The sequence below is a fragment of the Pyrus communis genome, chromosome 5 (genome assembly GCF_963583255.1).
Source record: "Pyrus communis chromosome 5, drPyrComm1.1, whole genome shotgun sequence".
Lineage (NCBI taxonomy): Eukaryota > Viridiplantae > Streptophyta > Magnoliopsida > Rosales > Rosaceae > Pyrus > Pyrus communis.
This window is the reverse complement of record NC_084807.1, coordinates 21,887,568-21,914,276: the sequence shown is the minus strand read 5'-3', so window position 1 is coordinate 21,914,276 and position 26,709 is coordinate 21,887,568. Positions and strand designations below refer to the sequence as shown.

At 37.1% G+C, this 26,709-nt stretch overlaps 3 protein-coding genes across 3 annotated transcripts; 1 reads left to right on the top strand and 2 right to left on the bottom strand.

Annotated features, from left to right (window-relative positions):
* Positions 1-1,185: 1,185 nt before the first annotated feature.
* On the top strand, positions 1,186-3,051 carry LOC137733921 (small ribosomal subunit protein uS12-like). Its single transcript, XM_068473137.1, has 4 exons — positions 1,186-1,315; positions 2,155-2,310; positions 2,418-2,544; positions 2,702-3,051. Exons 1-4 carry the CDS (start codon positions 1,311-1,313, stop codon positions 2,840-2,842), a joined length of 429 nt encoding a protein of 142 aa, XP_068329238.1. The 5' UTR covers positions 1,186-1,310; the 3' UTR covers positions 2,843-3,051.
* Positions 3,052-17,159: 14,108 nt separating this feature from the next.
* On the bottom strand, positions 17,160-20,739 carry LOC137733266 (salt stress-induced hydrophobic peptide ESI3). The gene is made up of 2 exons (XM_068472412.1): positions 20,659-20,739; positions 17,160-17,243 (listed from the first exon to the last, which is right to left on the bottom strand). The coding sequence occupies exons 1-2, from the start codon at positions 20,737-20,739 to the stop codon at positions 17,160-17,162; spliced, it is 165 nt and encodes a 54-aa protein (XP_068328513.1).
* Positions 20,740-21,545: 806 nt separating this feature from the next.
* On the bottom strand, positions 21,546-24,029 carry LOC137735566 (uncharacterized). The gene is made up of 3 exons (XM_068474989.1): positions 23,881-24,029; positions 22,779-23,048; positions 21,546-21,827 (listed from the first exon to the last, which is right to left on the bottom strand). The coding sequence occupies exons 2-3, from the start codon at positions 22,995-22,997 to the stop codon at positions 21,714-21,716; spliced, it is 333 nt and encodes a 110-aa protein (XP_068331090.1). The 5' UTR covers positions 22,998-23,048; positions 23,881-24,029; the 3' UTR covers positions 21,546-21,713.
* Positions 24,030-26,709: the final 2,680 nt, after the last annotated feature.

The following is a 26,709-nucleotide window of genomic DNA, read 5'->3' as shown; positions in this document are numbered from 1 at the left end:
GTACAGAGCTAAGAGCAACTCCAGCGTTGGAGCCCTTCCCCTGGCAATACACTATTCAATCCACCTAATGAACAGTAATTGCCCTTAATGAACAGTAAGTAGCCCTGGCAATAGAATTTACATCTCCACCGTTACAAATATAATGAAAATAAGTAAGAAGGCTTCAAGTTTAGTAAATAATGAAAATAAGTAACAAATAAATAATTATAATGAAAATAAGTAACTAGCAAATATTATAATAAATAATTATCATACAAATGTATACCTAGCAAATATATATATATATATATATATATATATATATGTCATGTTAATCATAACATGGGGCTAGAGTTCCAAGTTTAGTAAATAATTTTAACCTTAAATATACACATTTTTTCTTTCTTAATGTAAGTGATATTATACATTAATTTTAATGAAAATAAGTAAAAAATAAATAATACAAACAACATAACAAATAAATGTAACAAATAAGTAACAAATAAGGTAGATGATAATGAGAAGGTATTTATAGAAAAGTAAAAACATTTTTTTTTACAATTTTTTTCAGATTTTTCAGATATTTTTTTGAATTTTTTTGAATTTTTTACAATTTTTTTTAAAATTTTTATTCAATTAATTAATCTCTGCCGTTGGATATAAAAAAATTTGAATTCCAACACTCCAGATTGTGCCACGTGTCACAACGGTAACTTTTCAGATTTTTAAAACTATTTTTTCATTTATTTTTTAATTTATAAAGCATTTTAATATCCACCGTTGATCTCAGATCGAACGGTGGATATTAAATCTGACTTTTTTTTTTTTTACCGTTGAGATCTAACGGTCCACATTAACTGACCGTTAAGATCTAACGCACCGTGGGAAGCCACGTGGCTTCCCAACGGTAACTGACACTTTATTTTTTTAATTTTTTTTGTGTCGGCGACGCGCCCCCACGCGCGGGTGGGGTGCACGCGCCTGACACAAAAAAAATTAAATAATGCGCTGACGCCACCCTGACGTCAGCATTGCGTCACCCCCACCTCGGGCTCAAGGCCTGGCAATCCCTCACGGGCCTGGCCCTCGGGCCTCCCCCTTCCATCCGGCTCCCCCACGCTGGAGCCAAGCCACCGGCCCTCGGGCCATTGTTTTGGACCCCTTCCCCCGAGCAAAACCCCACGCTGGGGATGCTCTAATCCTATATAAAATCTCTCATCTCTGAATTGAAAAAGCGGAGTTTAGGGTTTTTCAGCAGCCGGCATTTTCCCCTCCGCCTCACACCTCACAGTACCTTCGCTGCAGTCCAGAGCCCTCTTCTCTCAGCCGCCATGGGGTACCAAATTCTCTCTCCTCTATCTCTCTCTCTCGCTCTAAAATCTCGTTGTTTTGGTTTGATTAAGAGTACTGGCTCGGATCTGGTGTATTGGTATTTTCCCAAGCTTTCTGTGCAGCCAAACTGAAAATTTTCGTGATAAAAATCGAAACTTTAAGGCATTTCGGTTAGGGTTTATGTTTTCGCAATGTATCTGTGTGGTTAATTTTCTGTTTTCAAAAGTTTCTATTTGGTTTGCCTTGAAAGCGTTTGAAGCAAAAGAGAATTAGTTAATAGTTTTTTTTAATTATGTTTGGGCAAAGCTTAGTTTGTTGTTTGATTGGGGACAATGAGATTAGGACATGATTTTTCCAAGGAAACATGATGTAATTAGAACAAATGTGATTGAAGCCTCGGTTCTTGTATTCGAGATCAAGGCGACATTGTACTGTTAAGGTTCATCGGTAATGTGAACAAGCTGTGTTAAGTTTACGGGCGATATATAGGAGTCGTATTATGAATGATTGGGAACAAGTAGCGTATGGTCTAGGAGTGAATTGAATTATATGTGGGTATTGATGTTAAATTGTGCTATGGGGCGTCTAATGGTTTGTTGGTAATCATACTTGAACTCTTTTGTTGAATGCAAGGAAGCGTGACCAGTTGCCTTTAATTTTTTTTTGCTTGACTAATGCTTGCCTGATTGTTTTGAACTTAACGGTGGTGCATTGATGCTTCTGTATCCTTGAGATTGGATTGCATTTTCTGGCCCTTGTAAACTGGTTTTAAGATTGGATTGCATTTTCTGGCTCTTGAATACTGGTTTTAAGTGAAATTAAGAGATTGTGTGTGTTTTGCAGGAAAACACGTGGAATGGGAGCTGCTCGTAAGCTCAAGATCCACCGCAGGAATCAGAGGTGGGCTGACAAGTCGTACAAGAAGTCCCACCTTGGGAATGAATGGAAAAAGCCATTTTCTGGTTCATCTCATGCCAAAGGCATTGTTCTAGAAAAGATGTACGATCTCTATCTCTCTCCCTCTTTTCCCCAAACATTGTATTTTGTTTTTTATGCTACGTTTAGGTTTAAATCGAATTGTCACACATCGTGGATGGTTAATGCAGTGGTATTGAGGCTAAGCAGCCTAACTCTGCTATTAGAAAATGTGCTCGTGTTCAGCTGATAAAAAATGGAAAGAAGATAGCTGCTTTTGTACCCAACGATGGTTGCTTAAACTACATTGAGGAAAATGTAAGTTCCATCATCATCCAGTATGTCAGATTTTGTTTCAAATCCCATTTCAATGATTGTGATCTTGATCTGCAAAGAGTTTTAATTCTTGTATAACAGTCCTGGAATGCTTGTTATCATCTCAGTTTTCTTAACTTACGTGATTGGGTTTGCGCAGGATGAGGTGTTGATTGCTGGATTCGGACGGAAGGGGCATGCAGTGGGAGATATTCCCGGAGTCAGGTTCAAGGTTGTGAAGGTATCTGGTGTCTCTCTGTTGGCCCTCTTCAAGGAGAAGAAGGAAAAGCCAAGATCTTAAGCTTATCGAGGGAGCTCGTCTATGCCTCAAGTCTCTGTCGTGGTAGCGTTGTTTCCCATTTAGATGATAGTTGTAACAACTTATCAGTTACTTTTGGTGAGAATCAGTTTCTGTTATTCAAATCAGGATGTGTCCAACTGAAACAAAATTTTGGAAATGTAGGACTAACAAAAGTTGATTTGGATTTAATCTATGGTTTGTGATCACAATGTTTGCATGATAAGATTCATAAGGATGTCTATCATCTGTTCGTAAACCGGGGTATGTGTCCATCCATACTTTATTGAGAGGCGAACAACGATGAGGCGGAACCGAGACTTACGTGAACTGGTCAACCGAGACTTACGTGAACTGGACTTGACCGTCGGACATCTCAAGAGCCTTCAAACGCCGATGGCTTTGGTGGCAAAGACCTTGGTGGATCTGCTTCTTCGACTTCCATGGAAGTAGGAGCTCCGAAGGACTGCATTTTTAACCGTGTTGAATATGACCCTTAAAAGATTTAATAAAAAATTTGATCACAGAATTAGTATAGCAGCAGATCGGTTTAAACCAATTTTAGCAACCGAAAACCAAAAAGAAACGTCAATTTCCGACATCTATTCCAATTAAGCTCTGTATTGGCTAGTGATGGATTCCCTAGACATTGATTTCTTTTTCAAGTTTGGAACCTTTGCATGGCTGTGAGCTGAAGAGCTATATTCAACTTGATATTAGTTGCAACGTTGGTTCCATGAAACCAAACAAGAGGTCTGATCCTATACCAAAATCGACATATCTCAATGTCTGAGAACGTGTTCGGTATCATATAAATATTTCTCTCACATTGTGTTTATAAGGTTTGTGTTTTTCGGATTAGTGTATCTAACTACTAAAATTTCTGGTTTATTCTTATATTGGATTTTTATCACAAATGATTCCCTGCATATCATGAATATTTTCGCCAAAACAATACGAATCTGATCAACCCTTGTGTGAAGTTGAAGTAGATTCAGATAGGATTTATATAGGAATCATATATGAATATCCTAAAAATTCTTTGTTTACTCTTGCCTACCTCAGTAAAATGACATGTTTGCCCTTTTTACTTTTTCAATCATAGTAATGTTATTCTTATCATGTTTTTATATCACATTTATATATCATCTTATGTGGCATTTGATGTGGACAATCACATTATTTAAATTAATCAGCATTTAATTTAAATTAAAAATCATTTATTAAACCAATAATTAAAGAAAAAAAGCATAAATTAAATGGTGATTGTGGCATACGAGGAGTCTTCTTTTTCCTTCCTCGTTCAATGGTGATTGCGCACCACTTTGTGCTATTTTTGCTGCTCTTCTTGCCAAGTTTCGCTGCCATCTAGGTCAAGGAAAATCTTCGACAAATTGTGGTATGTGGGGAAGGGGCATGTAGAGAACAAGAGCTCAGAGACATCCTGGAGTTCTCATAGTCCAAGTTCGAATGTTCCTGGCGATTCAAAGTTAGTTTCAAGACACCGGAGGCATTCCATCTCCTAAATCAGGGTTTCAGGGTTGACTAGAATTGAACGAGTTTCAAAATTTTCCACTACAAGTGTACGACAAGGTTCATTGAAAAAAATGATAGATGTGTACCAATAATCCAAATAGGGAAGCGCATGAACCTTGCCATATGAGAATTAATTTAGATTGTGGTGGATTTGACAGACCTGAAAAAATGGCATGAAAGAATAGGCATGGAAAAAGAAACGGAAGAAAAAGTAGGATTGAACGGGAAAAGAAGGAGAAGACTCCTCGTATGCTACAACCACTATTTAATTTCAGCTTTTTTTAAAAAAAATTTTAAATTATTGGTTTATTAAATAGTTTTTAATTTAAATTAAATTCTGATTAATTTAAATGATGTAGATGTCCACATTAGATGTCACATAAGATGATATATAAATATGGTATAAAAACATGGTAAGAATAACATCACAGTTTCAGTCATGGATCTGTTCTTACGTCCTTGCATCCCTCATCGGAAAGAGTAATAATTTTACTTGGCTTTATAAACCTTTGGGGTAAAATTACCAACGATGCCACCGGACGAAGCGATCGGGCCACAAATCTGTGAACGGAACGAGGCCCAGGAAAGTCCCCGGGTCCATGATCTGCAGAGATGCAGGCCTGGAAACAGGTGACCTCCGAGTGTTTGGAGTCTTATCGACTTGTTGTTCGATGGGCTGAGACACGCGTGGAGCTTTATAGGCTTCAAGCCCGGACATCCTCGGCCGACGGTATAGTTATTCGCTTGGTCATTTGCTGGACTAACTGAACGGGGCTTACGTTCCAGTGGCATCAATTTTTTTTTATGGCACTCGTCGATGGAATCTCATTGACGAGTGTATTATACATCTATGAATTTATTTTTGGAACCCGTCCATTGATGGGCACGATCATCTTGTGATCTGTGATTAAGTCGAGGATAACGATAGTCCGACATTTTGCTTGTGTTCAAAACATCGAGTTGTCAGGACTCAGGACCCCTAATGCTTGAAACAAAATGAAGAGCTTTAAAAGTTAGATGAGAATGGTGTGTATATATATATATATATATATATATATGTTGTTTGTATTGATTCTTTAGGGATTTGAGAAATGTTCTGCATAATGGTTAATGCAATTGATACGTATGTTATGGAACTGCATGCGTGGGACCAGTTGGCAGCTTTGGCGGATCCAAACCGGGCCCAATATTTTTTGTAGATCCGACGAGGTTGGTGGTTGGACAGTTAGTTAATTCAACGGTCTAAATTCAATTTTTTTTTTTAATTTTAATTTATAAATACATCAAATTCCATAGCTAAGGTCGAACATGAACAAGTCTAATAGTAGAAAGGGATGTGCTATCCACACACCCCATTTTACTTCTCTCACATCTCTTGATAATTTACACACCTCTTGATAATTTATGTCCGTTGATCTTCTTCAATTCATCCGATTCGACAGCCGAAAATTAAAAAAGTGTGTGAGAAGTAAAATGGGGTGTGGATATCACACCCCTAGTAGAAAAAGACTCAAAATCAAATTCAACGGCTAAAATGTTCATAAAAATAAATTATGCTAATCTACATAAACTTTATTATTTTAAAGTTACCAAATTCAATATTTAATAACCCATGCCAAAATTTTAAGCCAAAACCATTGCAGGAAAAAAACTGTTCTCAAATTCGAACCTAATGGTATGTTTGATACTTTACTTGAATCCAACTTTTTAAACTCAAAATGACTTTTTAAGTTTTAGGCCTTAAATTGTTTTGTATAACTATTTTAAAAAATTGAATTCAAGACTAACTTAAAAATATAATCTATTATCTTATAACACCAAAACACGTTTTAGAGTTTTTAAACTTAAAGCTCTCTCATTTCTTTTTGTCTCTCGTTTCCTCACACTCCGAATCTATCTCTCCCTTTCTATGTCTCTCCTCTCTTTTTTTTCTTCCCTCTCTCCTGCAATCATCTTTCTTCATTTCTCTCTCAAATCATGATACCTGAGCTCCCTCCCTCAGCTTCTCTAAAGTTGACTCCAAGTCTCCAACCCCCACCATCTGCTCCTCTCAACTTCAACCACCACCTCATGGTCATGAGTCTCCTGACTCCTAAGTTCTGACCAATCCATTTCGAAGCCATAAGGTATTCAAATTTTAGCCTTTAGGGATTTAAGGAATTAGGGTTTTTCTAGATTTAGGAATTTTGAGTTATTGTGTTCCATTTTGGTTTCAATTAATTTTGTACTCTAGGTCTGGGACTTGGGTTTTTGCACTTGTAGGCTCAGCAACAAATAGAGTAAAAGAGAAGCTGAAGCACTTTAAGTCTTTTCTGAGCTCCAAATCAACGAACACAAATTCAAATATCTATAACTATCATACCTTGAACAATTTTTTTTGTATGTTAATTAGGTGGCGGAGCCAATGAGGGGCATTGGCATCCCTTGACCCCAATGACCTTGTAAACTTATCCTTACTTCAAAAATTTTGACCCCTATAGCAACACAGCAGCACTGCATCAGCTTGTAAACATGTCCCCAATAAAAGCACCGCGGCACTTCAGCAACAGCATGCACACTGGTTCTGTAAGCTTTATCCCAAATAACCTAGCAAACTTATACCTTTATGAACTTATCCTTAAGAAATAAAATGATTTGTAAGTAATATTTTTTTCATTTAACCAAGCTACGTCGTTTTTCCTTTTCACTTTAAAAAGGAAACATGAACTTACACGCTGCTTCTCTACCACAGCACACACACGTCTTTTGGGTTTCATCTGCACATGACTCCTCCACCACAACACAGGTGCTATATGCAAAAGATAGTTCATCTTACTCAATTTTATCCAACGGATTTTTCTAATATAGAGCTCATACTTCTTGAAGATGCACTTAAGAATTATATTTTTGATGTGCGTTTGCATAATGAATTTTCTAGGTTGAAAGGATTTAGTAACCTTGCATAAAAGTTGGTGGAGACAAAGAGGGATAGACATTATTTATTGGTGTACTTGCTAGTGAAATTAACATTGATTTTACCTATTACGACCGCTTCACTTGAACGAGCTTTTCCAGTGATGAAAATTGTGAAGAATCCACATTGTAATAAGATGGTGACCAATATCTCAATGACAGTTTGGTTGTGCACATTGAGAAATTTGTATTTGATTTTATTGATAATGATGTTGTGATACAACGTTTCCAAAATATAAGAACACGTCATGGACAATTATAATTGAAAGTATGATCAATTTTTTGAAGCTATTTTTTGACCCAATCATTTTAAATTCCTGGCTCTGCCACTATGTTAATTATCAGCTCCTGTAAGTGTAATATGTGCTGCTGCAATGATGATGTGCATTGCAGTGCAGTGGTTGCAACCTTATCTTATAAAAATGATGTATTTTATAAAAGGGGAAAAAAAAAGTTGGGTCGTTGGACCCGCTCCGTTTCAAACGGGCTGGGTAAAATTCGGTTCCAAAACTAAAAATCTCTGTACCCGATCTGGTCCGTCCCGTTACAGATTAAAATGAGCAGAATTAGATTCCTTCAAAATTAGACCCGACCCAGCTCGTGCCCACCCCTAATTTCCTCTGATCCTTCTCTTCTTTCTGTCTCTTCGGTTCTCTCTTACTTTCTTTCCCCCAATGTCCTCTCCCTCTCATGCAACCCCACTTTGGACTTCTTTGCTCAATTTAAGTTTTAAGATCTAAAAATGTTAAATCTTATACCAAATAAGTTTTTGAGTCTTAAAGAAAATTATTTTCAAATGATATTTTTAAGAAATGTTTTGAGAAATGATACAATTTTTTAATAGAATACCAAATAAGCTCTAAATTTTATGACCTACACATCCATATATATACCAAGCATTGGAGTTGGGCTAAGAGACTGAAACCAAAATATGATATTTGAGGGGAAATAACGGCTAGAATGTTACAACTTCCAATATAATAACCCGTTTTGAGAAAAAGCCATGTTTTTTTTTCTTCTAAAATGTCTAAAATGATAGAGGGAGTCATAACATTCATCACCAATTCAACGAGTTTTGTAACAACTTTTTCGTTATGATATTGTATTTACATTGTAAATAGTATAGGGTTGGTACCTTTGTAATCCCGGTATAAATATTGTTTTACCTAGGAAAACATGGTATCAGAGTTCTTCACCTTAGGTTCGGTCTTGGCCTTCTTCATGCTTTCTGTCATGGCATCCATCCCTTCCTCTTCCTCTTCATAATTCTCCTCTTCTTCTCTCACTCCTAATATTGCTACTCGTCTCCACCAAAATCACTTGACTCTATTAATGAATCGAACCTAGAACCTAGGCTGTCAAAGAGTTTGGTGGAGACGAGTAACTATCACTTAATCAACAAATAAGAATAATAAGAGTGAAAGAAGAAGAAGAGAAGAAGGGGGAGAAAGTTATGGATGCCATGAAAAAAAGCATGAAGAACACAACGACTAGGCTAAAGAAGTCTGATACCATGTAGAAAACAACTTCCGTACTTTATGAAATGTACATTATAACAATATTTATAAAGGGATTACAAAGATAACAGCTCTATACTAATTTGGAAGTAACAAATAATTATCATAACGGAAAGCTGTTACAAATTTCATTGAATAGGTTTAAATCAAGTGTAAACAATTTTTTTTTTTTTTTTTTAAAGAAGTGTTACTTTTAACCTTTTATACCAGGAAAAAAAAATAAAAAACCAAACATTTCCAGACACTTCCTCCAACCAGCATTGCAATCTTCGTTTGATTGAAACAAATCATGCAAACAGATGATTTTCACAACGAGCTATAAAAACATGACTTGCATAATCTTTTCCTTCACGTTGTGTTCATACGTTTCGTGTTTTCGAGACCATAACATTTTTGTTTTGTTTTCGAACAATTTACTTGTGAGTTTTTAAGATTTCCACTTCGATATTATTGTTACGTTTACATATTTATACATATCCACTTGAAACTTAAAAACTTGACATTTAAAGATTTGACAGAAAAAAGAAAAAAAAAGCATAACAAAAACTAAAAATAGTTGCATTAACATGTACAATGAAAAGTTCAGATCTGGATTACAAAAGTTTGACCAAACTAAACACTCACACCGAAACACGCTTTTTCCATCATACATTGTTCTGCTTGATCATCCAAAGCTTTTAATTATACGACAAGGACACATAATGCATATATGATTCCGGGTACAAATCCCAATATTGTCAGCAACAAACATATCCAGAACTCCACCTGCACTTTCCCACAATATACATATAAAAGGTAAATAAACTACACGACCATAAATCAAATCCCAATTGCTAAACTGATCAAAATCATATACATGGTATGCTAATAAAAGAATCATTTCAATTGCTGAACTGATCAAAATAATATCAACGACATACTAAAAAACGAATCATTTCAGCAATTGAGATTCAGGACGATTAATTTCTAAAAATGAAATGGCATTTGGGGAATATAGGGTGAAAGAATAACTCACTCCACAGCCAAAACGAAGGAAGACTCCAACAGGTGGGAGGATGACAGCCAATATCAATTCCAGAAACGTTTCTGAACCCCTTTTTTTTTTTGTTTATTGAAAAATGAAAACCACAATTTGTGCTAAATTTGAGAGGATTTTATGCTCTACTTTGTGCTTTAGATTTACTTCAGTCAAAGTATAGATTTATATAAAAGAAACAAAGAGCCAAAATCTGTTAGTTTAGGTGTCACAGCCTAGAAATCTTGGTGCTACGTGGGACACTTGGTGGTCAACACGTGTCGAGTTTTGCCCTTTCTGTGGATTTATCCGTGCATGTTCGATCCAGTGGAAGTCTAGGCTGGATAAACTTTGTGCGCAATATGTTGGGTGTATAAACATTTCTGCCTATAACACTCGCTTGGGAGATTTGGGATAGAATTTACAGCATAATATGATTTCATTACCAATTATTATTAACTTATTTGAAAATACTTTTGAAATGGTCGAAGAGAAAATAGGATGCTTGAAACAAAATGAAGAGATTTAAAAGTTAGATGAGAATTGTATATATTATATGTGTTGTTTATATTGATTCTTTAGGGATTCGAGAAATGTTCTGCATAATGGTTAATGCAATTGATACGTATGTTATGGAACTGCATGCGGTGGGACCAGCTGGCAGCTTTGCCGGATCCAAATCGGGGATAAATTTTTAGTTGTGACAGAAATACGAATAGTACATCACGTGTTTTTATGCAAATGGTGAAAAATTTTAATTTTTAAGTTATTAACCTTTTAGCACACATAACCCATAATTTATATAGAGACACATAATGTACCACCTCAAGTGATGGTCACACTGAAAAATCTTTCCAAACGGAGCTCAATGGCTTTTTGTAGATCCGACAACCTTGGTGGTTGGACAGTTGGTTAACCCAACGGTTTAAATTCAAATTTTTTTTTTTAATTTTAATTTATAAATACATCAAACTCAATAGCTGTGATCAAAGATGAACAAGTCTAAGAGTAGAAAAAGACTTAGATTTTAAGCCAAAACCATTGCAGGAAAAAATTGTTCTTGAATTTGAACCTAATGGTTTGTTTGGTACTTTACTTGAATCAAACTTTTTATACTAAAAAACACGTTTTAGACCTTAAATTGTTTTGTATAACTATTTTAAAAAACTGAACTCAAGATTAACTTAAAAATATAGTCTATTATCTTAAAACACCAAAGCACGTTTTAGAGTTCTTAAACTTAAAGCTACCTCATTTTTTTTTGTCTCTCGTTTCCTCACACTCCGAATCTACCTCTCCCTTTCTATTTCTCTCCTCTCTTTTTTTCTTCCCTCTCTCCTGCAATCCTCTTTCTTCATTTCTCTCTCGAATCATGACACTTGAGCTCCCTCCCTCAGCTTCTCTAAAGTCGACTCCGAGGCTCCAACCACCATCATCTGCTTCTCTCAACTTCGACCACCTCCTCATGGTCATGAGTCTCCTGACTCCCAAGTTTTGACCAATCTGTTTTGAAGCCACAAGGTATTCAAATTTTAGCCTTTAGGGATTTAAGGAATAAGGGTTTTTTTTTCTAGATTTAAGGATTTTGAGTTATTGTGTTCCGTTTTGGTTTCAATTAATTTGTACTATGGGTCTGGGACCTGGGTTTTTGCACTTGCAGGCTCAACAACAAACAAAGTATAAGATAAGCTGAAGCACTTAAAGTATTTTCTAAGCTCCAAACCAACGAACACAAATTCAAATATCTATAACTATCATACCCTAAACAATTTTTATTGTATGTTAAACACAAATTCAAATATCTATAACTATCATACCCTAAACAATTTTTATTGTATGTTAATTACCAATTACTGTATAATTTGCACTCAGTTAGGAACCATGGATAGATTACTCCAATGTTCTTTAAGTTTTCAAAGGGTTTTGTTGATCCTAAAAACTACCAAGCCTACATGGCACGTAGGCCGAGTAATCAATAAGCTAACTACGTCATTCGGTTGTGTGCGGGGCGTGCCAACTCGTCGACCGAGCTTGGCCAGGGGGTAAAATATGTTGATGTTGCGTTGAACGCGATGCTGACTTCTTGATCTTGCGACTGTGGCCGATGAAGGAACACGTATCGGCCTTTGGGTTCTAAAGCTTAAAGACAAGGCTGCTAGTTTTGCGAAGTTCACGGATCGTTGGCACCGGGTTCGGTCATGGTGATTATATTCGTAAAAGTATAAGCACGCTGAACTGGCACCAAACTATATGGACACAAGTAATCAAAAGAGATGTATGTCTTAATGGTAAATATGGTTCGGCTGTCAGGATGCTGAACTCTAAAACTTACTTATGAATATCTAATCATAAAACAACTCGGCGTTCAATACGCCGAACCCAGTAATCTGTAACACCTCACTTTGTTGAAAAGGATAATGAGATGACCTCTGCCAATAAGGATTCAAAATCCTTCTCAACCGAGACTTGGATAGATAACCAGTCGGCCTCGACGCAGTGTTGTTTATCCAAACTGAAAGTACTCCGTAGTCGGTTGATTCTACAGCAACAATGCTGTTTATCCAAACTGAAGATGTCACTGGTTGCCTTTACAGTGCTGTTTATCCAAACTGAAAATGTGTTGGCGGAAAAAGAAAATAAAAATCTCAAGGTTGTTGAGAGGTTCGCGTAGAGCGAGAGTTTGCGTATGGCAGTTTGTGTGTTGAATTGGAGGGAGCTTCACTTGTTGCAACGCACCTTATATTTATAGCATTCATATCTTTTTTTAGGCACGACTAGATAATTTTGTAGAGTCCAACTACAACTCTAACTTGTGGAACTGAAATTGCTCCATGTCAAATGCCAAGGCATATCCTTCAGATTTTGTGACTTTTCAAACAAAATAAAGCCTATCTGGGCTTTATCACATCACATCAGAAACCTAGCCCACCTAGGCTTCTTATCTCATCAAAAACCTCCATCAGAAGCCTTTAAACTCATCTGATAACTTCCATCACCATGCAAAAAGGCCTAGCCTACCAACGTTTCTTATCTCATCATTATCCAAGACCATCAAATCCTAGGCTTATCACATCATCATATTTAGCTTCCAAGTGCCGTTAGACATCCCAAATCAATTCATACTGTACTGCTTGCTTGGGATATAATTCGCATCCTATTTATCTGGTTTAAGAAGATGCAGATAATTCATATTAAAAGATAATATTATGATAAAAACCATAATATTATCCTTTAATAATAACAAAATTATCTTCACTTTTCCATCTGATGGTGTAAATTTGGGTCCAAACAGGTTTATTCACTAATTTTTCTTTTGGGTTATTTTGGATTTGAATGTTATTTTGAATTTGGATTTTGCATTGGATGTCTTGGAGATGTTAATTTGGATTGGATTTGGATAATAATATTAATATGTGCTGCTGGGCACAATCTGTGCTTCAATACTCCCCTAATATGTGTTGCTGCAGTGCACTCTATAAGTGTAATATGTGTTGCTGATGTGCATTGCAGTGCAGCGGCTGCAGCCTTATTTTATAAAAATGATGTATTTTATAAAAGAAACAAAATCAAGTTGGATCGTTGGAACCCGTGGGGAACCGTCATGTTTCAAATGGGCCGGGTAAAGTTCGGTACCAAAATTAAAAATCTCTGTATCTGCCACGGTCCATCCCGTTACAGATTAAAACGAGTAGGGTCAGGTTCCTTCAAAATTAGGCCCGTTTTGGCCCATATCCATCCCTAATCTCCTCCAATCCTTCTCTTCTTTCCGTCTCTCATGTTCTCTCTTACTTTCTTTCCTCCTCTGTGTTCTTTCTCCCTTTCATGCAACCCCTCTCTTTGGATATCTTTGCCCAATTTAAGTTTTAAGATCTAAAAATTTTAAATCTCATACTAAACAAGTTTTTGTGACACACCCCGACCGAGATCAGGGCATGCTGGCCGTCACGTGAAGGTGACGTAGCCATGTGCGCGTGCGGAAGCTATTAAGAAGGTAAAATAAAAGTACTAATAATTAAAAACTAACTAGCATACAAAGTACTAGTGTATGTGAGACACAATTCAGAGCAAGTCTACAACAGTCCAAAAGGAAAAGATACGACATATATACACCCGAAGGTGACCCTACAATGGTGAGTGTCTGTCAGAAATGCCGGGACGCCCTCTGGGATAAACCACCGAACTTGCTAGACCACTAGAACCTGGAGGGGCTCAAAAACAAAAGCGTGAGTGGGAAAAAACAAAGTTCTTTGAAAACTCTTTAGCAAAATACATTCTAACCCCTCGCCGTAAAACCTGTATACTTCCCAGAAAATGAACATATATACGTATGTATAGATATGTCAATCATGCTCCATGATATGCCATTCATGCTCCATAATATGCCACAACATAATCTCATAATCAGATATAAATACTCAAGCGTAATTCACATCAATAACATATAATATAGCAGCCGGGAGTCACCTAACGTGACCTGTACGGCTGCATCTAGAGCTCCACTCTCACTCAATAACTGAATCTGCACACAAGTCGGAACCACCTAACGTGGTCTGTACGACAGGCTGGGTGTAATATATATATGTATGCTCTAGTGCTACGATCACGTGAAGCTGTGCGATAAATCGCGGGTCACCTACAAGTCGGAACCACCTATTGTGGTCTGTACGACAGGCTTGCACCTATCTTGGATCCAAGGCGAGCATGCGGTGCTGGTGAACATACACGTGAAGGCTGTGCCCTGGCCTCGGGCGGGAGCACTAACACCGGGGGTGCAGATTATAAGCTCTCTAAGCATTTCAAACTACTATTGCATAATAAACAGGAATGCATAACCACAAGAATACCGCTTACCTGGCACTTACCTGTGCGTCCACAGCACCAAATACACATTTATATATATGTATGCCGCTACTAATGCATGTGATGATGCATAAGTATTAATAATACAATGTATGGCATAAAACAATTACTCTTTTCTATTTAATTTCTGGGAATTAATATTTATATAGGTATATACGGAAAACAAAAGCCCACTCACAGGAAATTAGAAGGGTCGTAGCCCCCCTGCCTTGAGTGTGAACGCTCGTCCTCGGAAAACGAATCACCTAAACGCGACAAAGTTACGAAAACGTTAATTTAAAAGCACCTAAGCAACTTCTCGTAATAACTTCTCATACATTGCTCAAATTGGACAAATGAATATACCAACGTGACCTACACAACCTCAGGATCACACCCATATTTTTAGAAAAAAATTTTGGACCACGCACGCGCCCCCACGCGCCTGAACAGGCACGGACCTACGCGCCTCCCACGCGCGGCCACGTGACCTGCACACTGACGGTGTCAACAGACACCGTTAGGAATATTCCGTTAACTGACGGAATATTCCGTCAAATCTAACCAGATTCCGTCACTGCCGTTAGGAATATTCCGTTAGACTTAACGGAATATTCTCCTTTCTTCTCCGGCGAGCCTCCGGCGCCGGAAAACTGGGAAAATTTCTAACTTAGTTTTCTCCTTCGTTTTTCAACCATTTTTCACGATCTTTATACCAAAATGAAGCTTAGGACTAGTAGAATCACGTTGGACTACTTTTAAAGCCTAAAAATTAAGGAATCTCACCTGTCTTCAAGGTCAAAACTCGGCCAACTTTGCACAGGACGATCCCGACGTCCAAACTCACCCAACGAACCACTCCGAGGCTCCTTGGGACCTCACAAACACATCTACAAGCTTAGAAATTCCAAAAACACACTAGTTTAGGTTTGCATGAACAGTGCAATAATCGGACCTCGTCGAAACGACGTGAAAACAACTCTATCCTTACCTGAAAATGGCACCTCTGAACTCCTCTCAGCTCCACGAACACGATGGTGGTCTTGGTTTCTTGATTGGTGAAGGTTTGAATGTGTTTGTGTGTATAACCGTATGTAGAATGAAGAAGAAGAAGAAGAAGATGAGCTCGGGGAGAGTGAGAGAGAGAGAGAAAAGAGATAGAGAAGAGACAGGGAATGAGGGAATCCCGGGGGAGTGAGACGAGGTGTAGGAGTGTGTGTGTGTGTGGTCCTACACACCACACAACACAAAACTACACGTAAAATAACAACTAGGGGGTAAAATTGTAAATTCACACGTACGGTTCGTTAGTTTCGGGACGGGATGTTACATTTTGAGTCTTAAAAAAAATTATTTTCAAATGATATTCTTAAGAAATGTTTTGAGAAATAATACAGTTTTTTTTAATAAAATACCAAACAAGCTCTAAATTTTATGACCTACAAATCTATACCAAGCATTGGAGTTGGTCTAAGAGACTAAAACCAAAATATGATATTAGAGGGGAGATGACGACTATAATGTTACAACTTCCAATATAATAACCCGTTTTGAGAAAAACCATGTTTTTTTTCTTCTGAAATGTCCAAAATGATAGAGGGAGTCACAACATTTATCACCAATGCAATGAGTTTTGTAACAACTTTTTCGTTATGATATTGTACTTTACATTGTAAATAGTATAGGGTTGGTACCTTTGTAATCCCGGTATAAATATTGTTTTACCTAGGAAAACATGGTATCAGAGTTCTTCACGATCTTCGTCTTCTTCATGCTTTCTGTCATGGCATCCATCCCTTCCTCTACCTCTTCATACTTGTCCTCTTCTTCTCCCACTCCTAATATTGCTACTCTTGTCTCCACCAAAATCACTTGGCTCTATCAATTAAACCTAGAACCTAGGCTGTCAATGAGTTTGGTGGAGACGAGTAACTATCAATTAATCGACGAGTAAGAATAATAAGAGTGAAAGAAGAGGAGGAGAAGGAGGAGGGGAAAGTGATGGACGCCATAACGAAAAGCACGAAGATCACAACGACTAGGCTAAAGAAGTCTGATACCATGTAGAAAACAACTTTCGTAGTTTATGAAATGTACATTATAACAATATTTATAAAGGGATTACAAAGATAACAGCACTATAATAATTGGGAAGTAACAAATAATTATCATAACGGAAAGCTGTTGCAAATTTCATTGAATTGGTTTAAATCAATTGTAAACATTTTTTTTTTTTTAAAAAGAAGTAAAAAAAAAACCGAATATTTCCAGACACTTCCTCCAACCAGCATTGCAATCTTTGTTTGGTTGAAACATATCATGCAAACAGATGATTTTCACATCGAGCTATAAAAATATGATTTGCATAATCTTTTCCTTTGACCAAACTAAACACCCACACCAAAACACACATCATGTTTGCAATCATCCATTATTCTCCTTGACCATCCAAAGCTTTTAATTATACGACGAGGACATACAATGCATATATGATTCCAGGTATATATCCCAATATCGTCAGCAACAAACATATCCAGAACTCCACCTGCATTTTCCCACGAGGATTTATCAAATATAGCCAAATATTAGCCCCTAATTTCATAAGAGTGGTAATATTCCCACCTTGGTGTCTTATTTCCCCACCCACCATTTAATGAAAATGCTAATAACATATTTATCATTTTAAAAGAAGACTCTTAAACCCCTATTTAATTCAGTACTAAAATTTTGAAAAAACAAAAAACAATAAATAAATAAATAATGGTGGGTGGGGTGTGATATCTTGGTGGAAAGAGGTTGGGAAAGATTTGGATTAGAATGGACGGAAAGGTTGGAGAAAGGAATGGGCGTGTGCTAGATGAAGGCAAGAAACTTCAATGGAGAAAAAAGAGAATTGGGTGTGAGATTTGCGGTTTTGATAAAAAAGGACGAAGAATAATGGTTTGGGGATCCGAGGTCTTTGCAGCATGGCATTAGGTGTGAAGGATATGATGAATGTCTAGGTTTTAGGTCTTACATTTTTTTATTTTCTATTTTTATTTATTTATAATATTATTTAAAGATATATTAGAGTTATTTAAAAAAAAATATTATGGTTATTTTGGGAATAATGGTGGGTGGGGAAATAACATTTTATTTTTTTAATTTTCTATGGTGGGTGGGATTATCATGTGGGTGGGAAAAAAAGACATTGGGGTGGGTCTAGTAACACTCTTTCATAAATGTCAGTTTTTATAAAAAATTTCAAATATATCCAAAATATTACTTAGATAGACACTAATACCGTTAAGCTTTTAACCTAATAAATTAAAAACCAAAACCCAATTAGATGAAGAGTTCTCACAGCTAAACCTTAAAATTGGAGGAGACCTAGTGAAGACTTCGACGGTTGGTGAAGAATTGTGCACCCCTAAACAAAGATGAGTGTAAATGGTTAATTTTTTGCACTTTTCCTCGTTTACGTTTTCTCTTTGCTTTTGTATTTTCTTCCTTCGATTGAATATTTATGGAAGAATGAACTGTCAATTTTTGTAACATTATTTATCTCAATTTTCCTTTGGATTATATGTGCTTTGCATTTAATTTTCCACCTTTGCATTATTAAGGTTGTTGTCTGTGTCTGGATTCTGTTTTGAAGGTTATCATTGACTATGGTAGTGAATCGAGAGATTTGTTGTGTTTTAGAAAGTGCAAAAAGCATATTTTAAGATTTACGGAATAGAAATTCTTCAGGTGCATATTAGAAAAATTAGTGAAAGCACCACTTGATTATCGCACAAGAATCTTTTAATCAACAACTAGTTATTTGTATGAATTAAGGGTATTTATGTCTATTTAAGTGATATTTTGGATATATTTGAAAGTTTTTATAAAAACTTACATTTTTGAAATTAGAGGCTAATATGTGGCTATATTTGATAAATACTCTTTTTCCCACAATAAACATAAAACGTAAATACACTAAAGTGTAGTCAATTTAGATTTCAGAAGATTTTAATGGACTTTTTTAAGTGACAGATTTCTAAGGATTTTAATAGATTCTACAATTCCATATGAATTTTGACAGATTATTATGGATTTCTATTATAGATTTCTATGGATTTGTAAGAATTTCTTTTTTGACTCATACAACTTATAAATTCTTTTCTCAGTACACAATCTGAAAAAAAAACCTAAACATATATTATATTGATATGGAAATATAAACCAATCAAATATGTCTTTTCTTTCCCTTTCTCATTTGAATTGTGATTTCTTTACGAAAAATGATTTTAACTAACCAAAACAAGTAGTGTGACATCCCACATCGCCGAGGGAGTGATCTTTAAATGTATATTCTCATCTCTACCTAGCACGAGGCCTTCTGGGAGCTCATTGGCTTCGGGTTCCGTAGGAACTCCGAAGTTAAGCGAGAAGGGGGCTAGAGCAATCCCATGATGGGTGACCCACTGGGAAGTTGCTCGTGAGTTCCCAAAAACAAAACCGTGAGGGAATGGTAAGCCCAAAGCGGACAATATCGTGCTACGGTGGTGGAGCGGGCCCGGGAAGTGATCCGCCCCGGGCCGGGATGTGACAATTTGGTATCAGAGCCTAACCCTGACCGTGGTGTGCCGACAATGACGTCGGGCCCCTAAGGGGGGTGGATTGTGACATCCCACATCGCCCAGGGAAGTGATCCTTAAATGTATATTCTCATCTCTACCTAGCACGAGGCCTTTTGGGAGCTCACTGGCTTCGGGTTCCGTAGGAACTCCGAAGTTAAACGAGAAGGGGGCTAGAGCAATCCCATGATGGGTGACCCACTGGGAAGTTGCTCGTGAGTTCCCAAAAACAAAACTGTGAGGGAATGGTAAGCCCAAAGCGGACAATATCGTGCTACGGTGGTGGAGCGGGCCCGGGAAATGATCCGCCCCGGGCCGGATGTGACAAGTAGTGCTTCTTAAATCAATCAAATGTCTCAAAATTAATCATTTTTTCTCAACATTTGATTAGTTCATAATGTGTTGTTCAATAAAAGTACAGCTACCAATATAAATAGGCGTTGGAAGATGTTTGTGCCCTTGCACTAACATGATTACACGAAAAAGAACAGAAAACTTGAATTGGCAATAAGATTCTTAGTAGGAATTTCCAAGAGTTCAATTAACATGGTAAAAAATTAACACCTTCAGATAGAACACATAAATATTACAAGAACTGCTAGTAGCCATTAACACTTCCCAGCAAAGCATTACAAGAAATACTATTACACAGTCTAAAATAAAGGAAATAAAAAATTCAAAAAATTCAAGTTTGCAACTGGGACGGTGATGGATGAATGTGAAAGGAAATCAGGTTGGCAGGTTCTATGTTTGGAAGAAAATGGAGAGTGAGAAAGAAAGATCGAATTGCAGAATGGAGATAAAGAGAGAGTAAGAGTGAGGGGTTGAAAATAAATCTCAGGGGTGGAAGTAGGATTTTGTTATGCTTATAATCCCTTCTCAAATCCTACAAAATCTCTTATTGAAAGAAATCCTTAAAAATCTATGATTTTTTTAATACCTTTAGATTTGCATGGACTTTATGAAAATCTTAGTTGACTACACCAGGATTTTAAAGTCTTTTAAAATCCTTTAATTGACTACCCATGTATTTAAATGGATTCTTTTAAAATCTTTTAAAATCCTAACCAACTACATCATGATTCTAAAGTCTTTTAAAATCCTTTACAATCCTTATTTGACTACACCCCCCTAAAATAATCCGAAATCAAATCCCAATTGCTCTGCATTGGTCAAAATCACGTCCACGTCGTACTAATAAAAGAATCATTTCAATTGCTGAACTGATTAAAATAATATAACGACATGCTAATAAACGAATAATTTCAGAAATTGAAATTGGAGAAACGATCATTCCGGACGATTAATTTCTCAAAAAGAATTGGCATTTGGGGAATATAGGGTGAAGGAATAACTCACTCCACGGCCAAAACGAAGGAAGAGTCCCACAGGTGGGAGGATGATTGCCAATATCACTTCCAGAAACGTTTCTGAACCCATTTTTTGGTTGATTAGAAATGAAAACCACAACTTGTGCTAAATTTGGGAGACGATTTTATTCTCTATTTTGTGCTACAGATTTACTTCAGTCAAAGTGTAGATTTATATAAAAGAAACAAGGAGCCAAAATCAGTTACTACAGTCTACAGGTGCCACAGCCTAGAAATATTGGTGCCACGTGGGATACACAGAAATCACCACGTGTCGAGTTCAAGCGCTGATGAATTATCCGGAATTGGATCCCATCCGGATTCATTTTATGGAAATATTAAGGATTTTCACATCTTAACCATTTATCATGTATTATGCGATCAAAAATCATATGATTTTTTTTATTTAAAATTAAACTCAAATAGTATTTGACGAAAATTGATCACACGATGTATGATGAACGGCTAGAATATGGGGATCCAAAGTGAATCCGGAGAGGATCGTCTTCCAAATTATCCATGCATGTTTGATCTAGTGGAAGTATAGCCTGGATAAACTTTGTGCAATATTTTAGGCGGAGTAACATTTCTGCCTTCACACTCACTAGGAAGATTTGGGATAGAATTGTAGCATACACTGGTTGCTGGCTGCATCTAGGGCTAGTTCAAATGTGCTTTAAAATGACTGAAAACATTTTTAATTTTGCAAGTGCTTTTTCAAGATTCACTTGCATTTTGGTTCTAAAAACATATTCACAAAAAATGCTTTCAGCTATTGTAAAAGCATTTTCAAACGAACCTATCAAACCCTTAGTGGAATCATTAACTCCCAACATTTGAAATATTTTCTTTTCCTTAGGCCAAAAGTAAAAAGGATTGATTCAACTGCTGCAGCAGAATTTATTTTTGTTAGAACAAATAACCTCTCAAACAAATTGTTTGGTTCGATAGGTTGGCAGCAAACAAATAACATTTTAATTATTTATGAATAGAACACCAAAATTCCTGAGGATATAGGATGGAGCATATGGACCCAAGCAAATGTCAAGGTTGATACACCTCAGGAAGTTGAAGACCCACACTTGCAGCCGATTTTCCGAGCACTCTCTTCATCTCATCTGATCTATCCACAGCAATGTTGTAAGAGAACAGCAAGTCCTGCACAGCATTTATACAAAATTAGAGGGTTTGATGAAGATAAAGCGAGAACGTTACGATCAAGCTCCATAAGACTCGTTTAAAAGTGCTTTTAAAATGGGTGAAAGCGCATTTGGTGAAAATATTTTTGAAGCAATCCATAGTTAAAATTCAAGTGAATTCTGGAAAAAACACTTGAAGTGCTTTCTACAAGAAGCACATAACCGGTGCTTCTTGTAGGATGCACTTCAAGTGCTTTTGGAACCCAAAAATATTTTTTCTAAAAACGCCTTTAGACATTCTAAAACCACTTCCAAAGAAGCCCATTGTTTCTTAGATAACAAAGTTAGTGCAATAGAAAGTAGTAAGTATTAGATGCTAGTAGGCACAGAGATGAAAATGCTGCATACTCATCACTCAGCCTGGAGGAGATTCCTGAGAATACTAATTTTCCATCACCAAATGTAGAAAAAAAAAAAAAAAAAAGATCGAGTAAATTAGAAATTACACCCAACTATAAGTTTAATAGGAAAACATTTCAAGAGCTCAATTCAAGAACACTCCACATGGAGACTGTTTAGATTAGTTTATGAATATTTACATGAACGTTTTCGAGGGGTTCTATTTGATTATTTTATGAATATTCATTCATACAAAATGGTCAGTTGTATTATAGGATCATCCAAGAGTCAGTCACACCGCACGCGCAAAGATAGGGTCAGTTGTGTGTGGGCACGAGTAATGACTCTTAACTGCAGACATTGAACTAGTAATGAGTCTAATGGCAAAACTAGAACTTGATACATCTAAAAACAAAACCATTTCAGTATCCGTTTATCCTACAAATGCAATGCATATATTCAATAGAGCAATCATGAAAGCAAACTAGTATAATGAAACATCCAAAAGCCTTAAAATTGGCAAAGGGTAATGAAAGGAAACTTTGATTAGAGCCTTGAAGTACAGAAGTACCTTGTGATGATGCACACTGTTAAGAAGTAAAGTGTAGTTCTCGGCAAGCTTAATCTTATGCTGAATAGAAGATGGGTCTGATAGTTTGCAGTTGTTCCTAAATTCTTCAGTTGCGTACTTTATAAAATGCCTCTTATTCTCTTCGTTCGCAACGTGTTTCTTCACGGCTTTGAGAAGCTGGCGGTACACCTTAGCAACTTGCAAAGCCCTGCTGCTCATTTTCAACCTTCGTCTCAAGCTTATACTATCTTTCTATATCTCCGCTCCACCCTGCATCAGGAACCGGATGTTTTCTTTTCACGAAAAGGGTTGAACGTTTAATGCACACCAGAAGCAAATCTTTCAAATATCATGAAAAACACACGAAACTTCTTATTCACAATGAAAATACACTAAGACAGTAAAAGTTTGAACAAGGCTAATGAAAAGAAAGTAAAATTCAACAAGAATATTGCTTGAAGATCTGCATAAGGAAACGAAGAAAAAACCCACGGAAGTAGCATAGTCATGAAGCTGTAATTTCATGAAATGGTTATATATAACAAGGTTTGGAGTGGATAAAGAAAAATGGGGCAAGAGGTATAAGACACTACTAACCGCATGGCTGCACAATTACAGAGCAGACTTGCAAAATCCTACCGCTCAACTGCTGACATAGCAGCAAAACAAAGTGCCACCACTGTCAAAGGGCTAAACGTAATCCCACCTAGGAGAAAGAACCTCCTCGAACCTGGAATTCCACGGTGGCGGTTTCCCGATTCAATCAGGCAATGCCATATGCAAAAGAAAATACATGACATTGCATGATTGACGTGAGATGCAGCCGCAGTGACATCCCAGGTGTAAGTAAGCTTTTCTCTCCATCCTACGCGCCTACGACTAATGTAGGCTAATGGGCAATCCAAATTAAGCAAAAGGTGCAAAACCAATTTGCTATTGCTATCTATCATAAACTTCACCAATTTAAATCAAAATTTCTTTCAGGAATATTCACAAACAGATGGTCTGCAACACCATTGTCACACCCATCTCCCCATGTAAATAGCGGTAGATTAAAAACATAATAAAAAGCTCAGAAATGAAAACCCGGAAACCCACTAACCTTTTGGAGCAAAACCCAGCAACGAGTTGAAGACTGGAGAGGAATAGAGGACTCTGGTTGCGGGACAGGGTCAAAGCTAGCTACTTTGGCACTTCTGAGGGGTAGGACGAACGTTTTTTTTTTTTGGTTTGGGTTGGGTTGGGGACGCGATTGGAATTAACTTTTTAGGTCTTTGAAAGTCTTTTTACAAAAGATTTTATATTATAATTTTAGTTTTCTTATATATAAACAAAGTTTTGATGTTTTTTTTTTTAAAAACAAAATAATATCTACATTAAGATGTGGGGAGTGAGTCAAAGACTCATAATAGAACTCGAGATCTCTCACTTATAAGTGAAGAAGATGAATAACACTAGACCGTTGTAATAAATGTACGAAATTTTGAATTAACAATTTAATTTTAATTTTTTACTAGATTTTAATTTTAATTTAATCTGATAAAAATAACAATTTTCATAATACAAATTTATTATAACTTTAATAATAATATATTTTTATATGTAAATTTTAATATAATATTTAATTATTAGACTGGAATGCCAAGTAACGATGAATTCAAACTATTCTCCTGTTTCACGAGGTGTTAAAATAATTTGGGTAAATCTCAGTTTATTACTTTCAAGTTTCGTGGTTTTTAACATTTGGTACATGAAGTTTTTTTTGTCCTAAAGTCAGACCTAAAGTGTTAATTTTGGGACAATCTCATACATCCTTTAGTCTAACTGTTAAGTCCTCCGTTAACTGATAATGTGGCGCCCATGTGTACAATGATTGGGCGCCATGTGTCATTAAGGGGTCCACGTGGAAATTAAAAACAACAAAAAAACCAAAAAAAAAAAAAAAAAAACCCCTTCTTCTTCCACCTAACCCTCCATCTCCCCCAATCTCCATAACCACTAGTGCACCAAAAAATAAAATAAAAAATTCAAGAAACGAATCACCATTTTTCATTGTCGCAAAACCCAAATTCAATCATATACCAAACCTAGAATTTAACAAAACAAACTACGAGAAATTAATACCAGAAAATTAAAGATTTCACAGTAACCCAGAATTCAATCATATACCAAACTCAGAATTTCCCCCGCTCATTCCTCCCTCGGAGGAGTTCTCAGCTCCATTGCCGTTCGCGTTGATGTCAAGAGATTGGTGATGGGTTGAATTGGATTTCGAGATTTCAGCAGAGGAAGCGATGAGAAAACCGAGGAAGGTTTTGAGGTAGGGATTGAATCAATTGGGACTTCATCGTCGTCACCAAGATTTGGGGATTTTGGAATTAGGGTTTGTTTTGGTTTGCGAAGGGATTGGAAGAAAGAGTGATTTTGGGGTTTGGGTTTGGGTAGAGAAGAAAAGAGAGAGGAAGTGGAGGAAAGTTGAGAGCTGGCTTTTGGGGGTAAAGATGTGTGTTTTTCTGATGGGAGGGGAGGTGAAGAGACTGGAGGAGAAGGAGAAGGTGTTGGGGAAGAGTGGCGGTGCGCTGGGGGTTATGGAGATTGGAGTAGATGGAGGGTCGGGTGGAAGAAGAGGGGGTTTTATTTATTTTTTTTGGTTTTTAATTTCCACGTGGACCCTTAACGACACGTGGCGCCCAATCATTATCTACATGGGTGCCACGTCATCAATTAATAGGAGACTTAACAGTCAGACTAACAAATGTATGAAATTGTCCTAAAATTAGCACTTTAGATATGACTCTGGGACGAAAATAACTTCATTTACCAAATGTTGAAAACCACAAAACTTGAAGGTAGTAAAGTGAGATTTACTCAAATTATTTTATAAGGTAGGACTAGAGGTGAGTTTTAACGGGTGTATATGTAATTAAGTGTATCTACCAAACCCGAATTCATTTTGTGTTTTTGAGTTTTCTTTTTTGGGTTAAACTCTGTTTACTATCCTGAAGTTTCGTGGTTTTCAACATTTAGTACATCAAGTTTTTTTCATCCCAGAGTCATACTTAAAGTGTAAATTTTGGAACAATCTCATATATCCGTTAGTCAAATTATTAAGTCCCCCATTAAGTGATAACGTGGCGCCCATGTGGATAATGACTGAGCGCTACGCGTCATTAAGGGGTTTACATGGATTTTTTTCTTTCTTTCTTTCTTCTCTTCAGAGGTGACGTGGATTTTTTTTTTCTCTCTCTCCTCTTCTTCTTCTTCTTAATTGCGTGGGTGTTCAGCCAGGAAAGGGGCGGATGATCCGATTGAAGCAATGGCGTGTTCAATAAGGTATCGTTTGGTATGCAGACGGGACGGGACGGAACGGAATGGGACGGGACGGGACGGGACAGGACGGAACGGAATAGAGCGGGAGCAAAGATGTCCTCGGATGGAAACAAGGAGGAAGAAGAAGGAGATTGAGAGGTTATAATTTTGTGTTCCACGGATGTGGAACGAGTCGTTCCAGGAGGGTGAGGTGGAACGAAAATTCACCCAAAACTCGTCCCGTGGAACAGCTCGTTCCACCCGTTTGGTACGTGGGACGGGACGGAACAGAGTGGGACAAGGCGTTCCGTCCCACGTTTGGTGCGTCTAAAACGGGTGGAACGAGCTGTTCCACGGGACGAGTTTTGGGTGAATTTTCGTTCCACCTCACCCCCCTGGAACGACTCGTTCCACATTCGTGGAACACAAAATTATAACATCTCCGTCTCCTTCTTCTTCCTCCTTGTTTCCATTCGAGGGCATCTTTACTCTCGCTCCGTTCCGTTCCGTCTTATCCCGTCCCGTCTGCATACCAAACGATACCTAAAGTTTTTGGGAGAAATATTTGTGAAGATGGAGAAGAGGAAGATGGAGATGGTGGGGGAGATGGAGAAGATGAGAA

Coding starts and splice junctions, on each gene's coding strand:
- LOC137733921 (XM_068473137.1), top strand. Junction 2,311..2,417: donor GGCATTGTTCTAGAAAAGAT/GTACGATCTCTA, acceptor TGGTTAATGCAG/TGGTATTGAGGCTAAGCAGC. Junction 2,545..2,701: donor TAAACTACATTGAGGAAAAT/GTAAGTTCCATC, acceptor GGGTTTGCGCAG/GATGAGGTGTTGATTGCTGG.
- LOC137733266 (XM_068472412.1), bottom strand. CDS start 20,739: ATGGGTTCAGAAACGTTTCTGGAAGTGATATTGGCAATCATCCTCCCA. Junction 17,244..20,658: donor TCCTTCGTTTTGGCCGTGGA/GTGAGTTATTCC, acceptor GGGAAAATGCAG/GTGGAGTTCTGGATATGTTT.
- LOC137735566 (XM_068474989.1), bottom strand. CDS start 22,997: ATGAGCAGCAGGGCTTTGCAAGTTGCTAAGGTGTACCGCCAGCTTCTC. Junction 21,828..22,778: donor ACAGTGTGCATCATCACAAG/GTACTTCTGTAC, acceptor AATGCTGTGCAG/GACTTGCTGTTCTCTTACAA.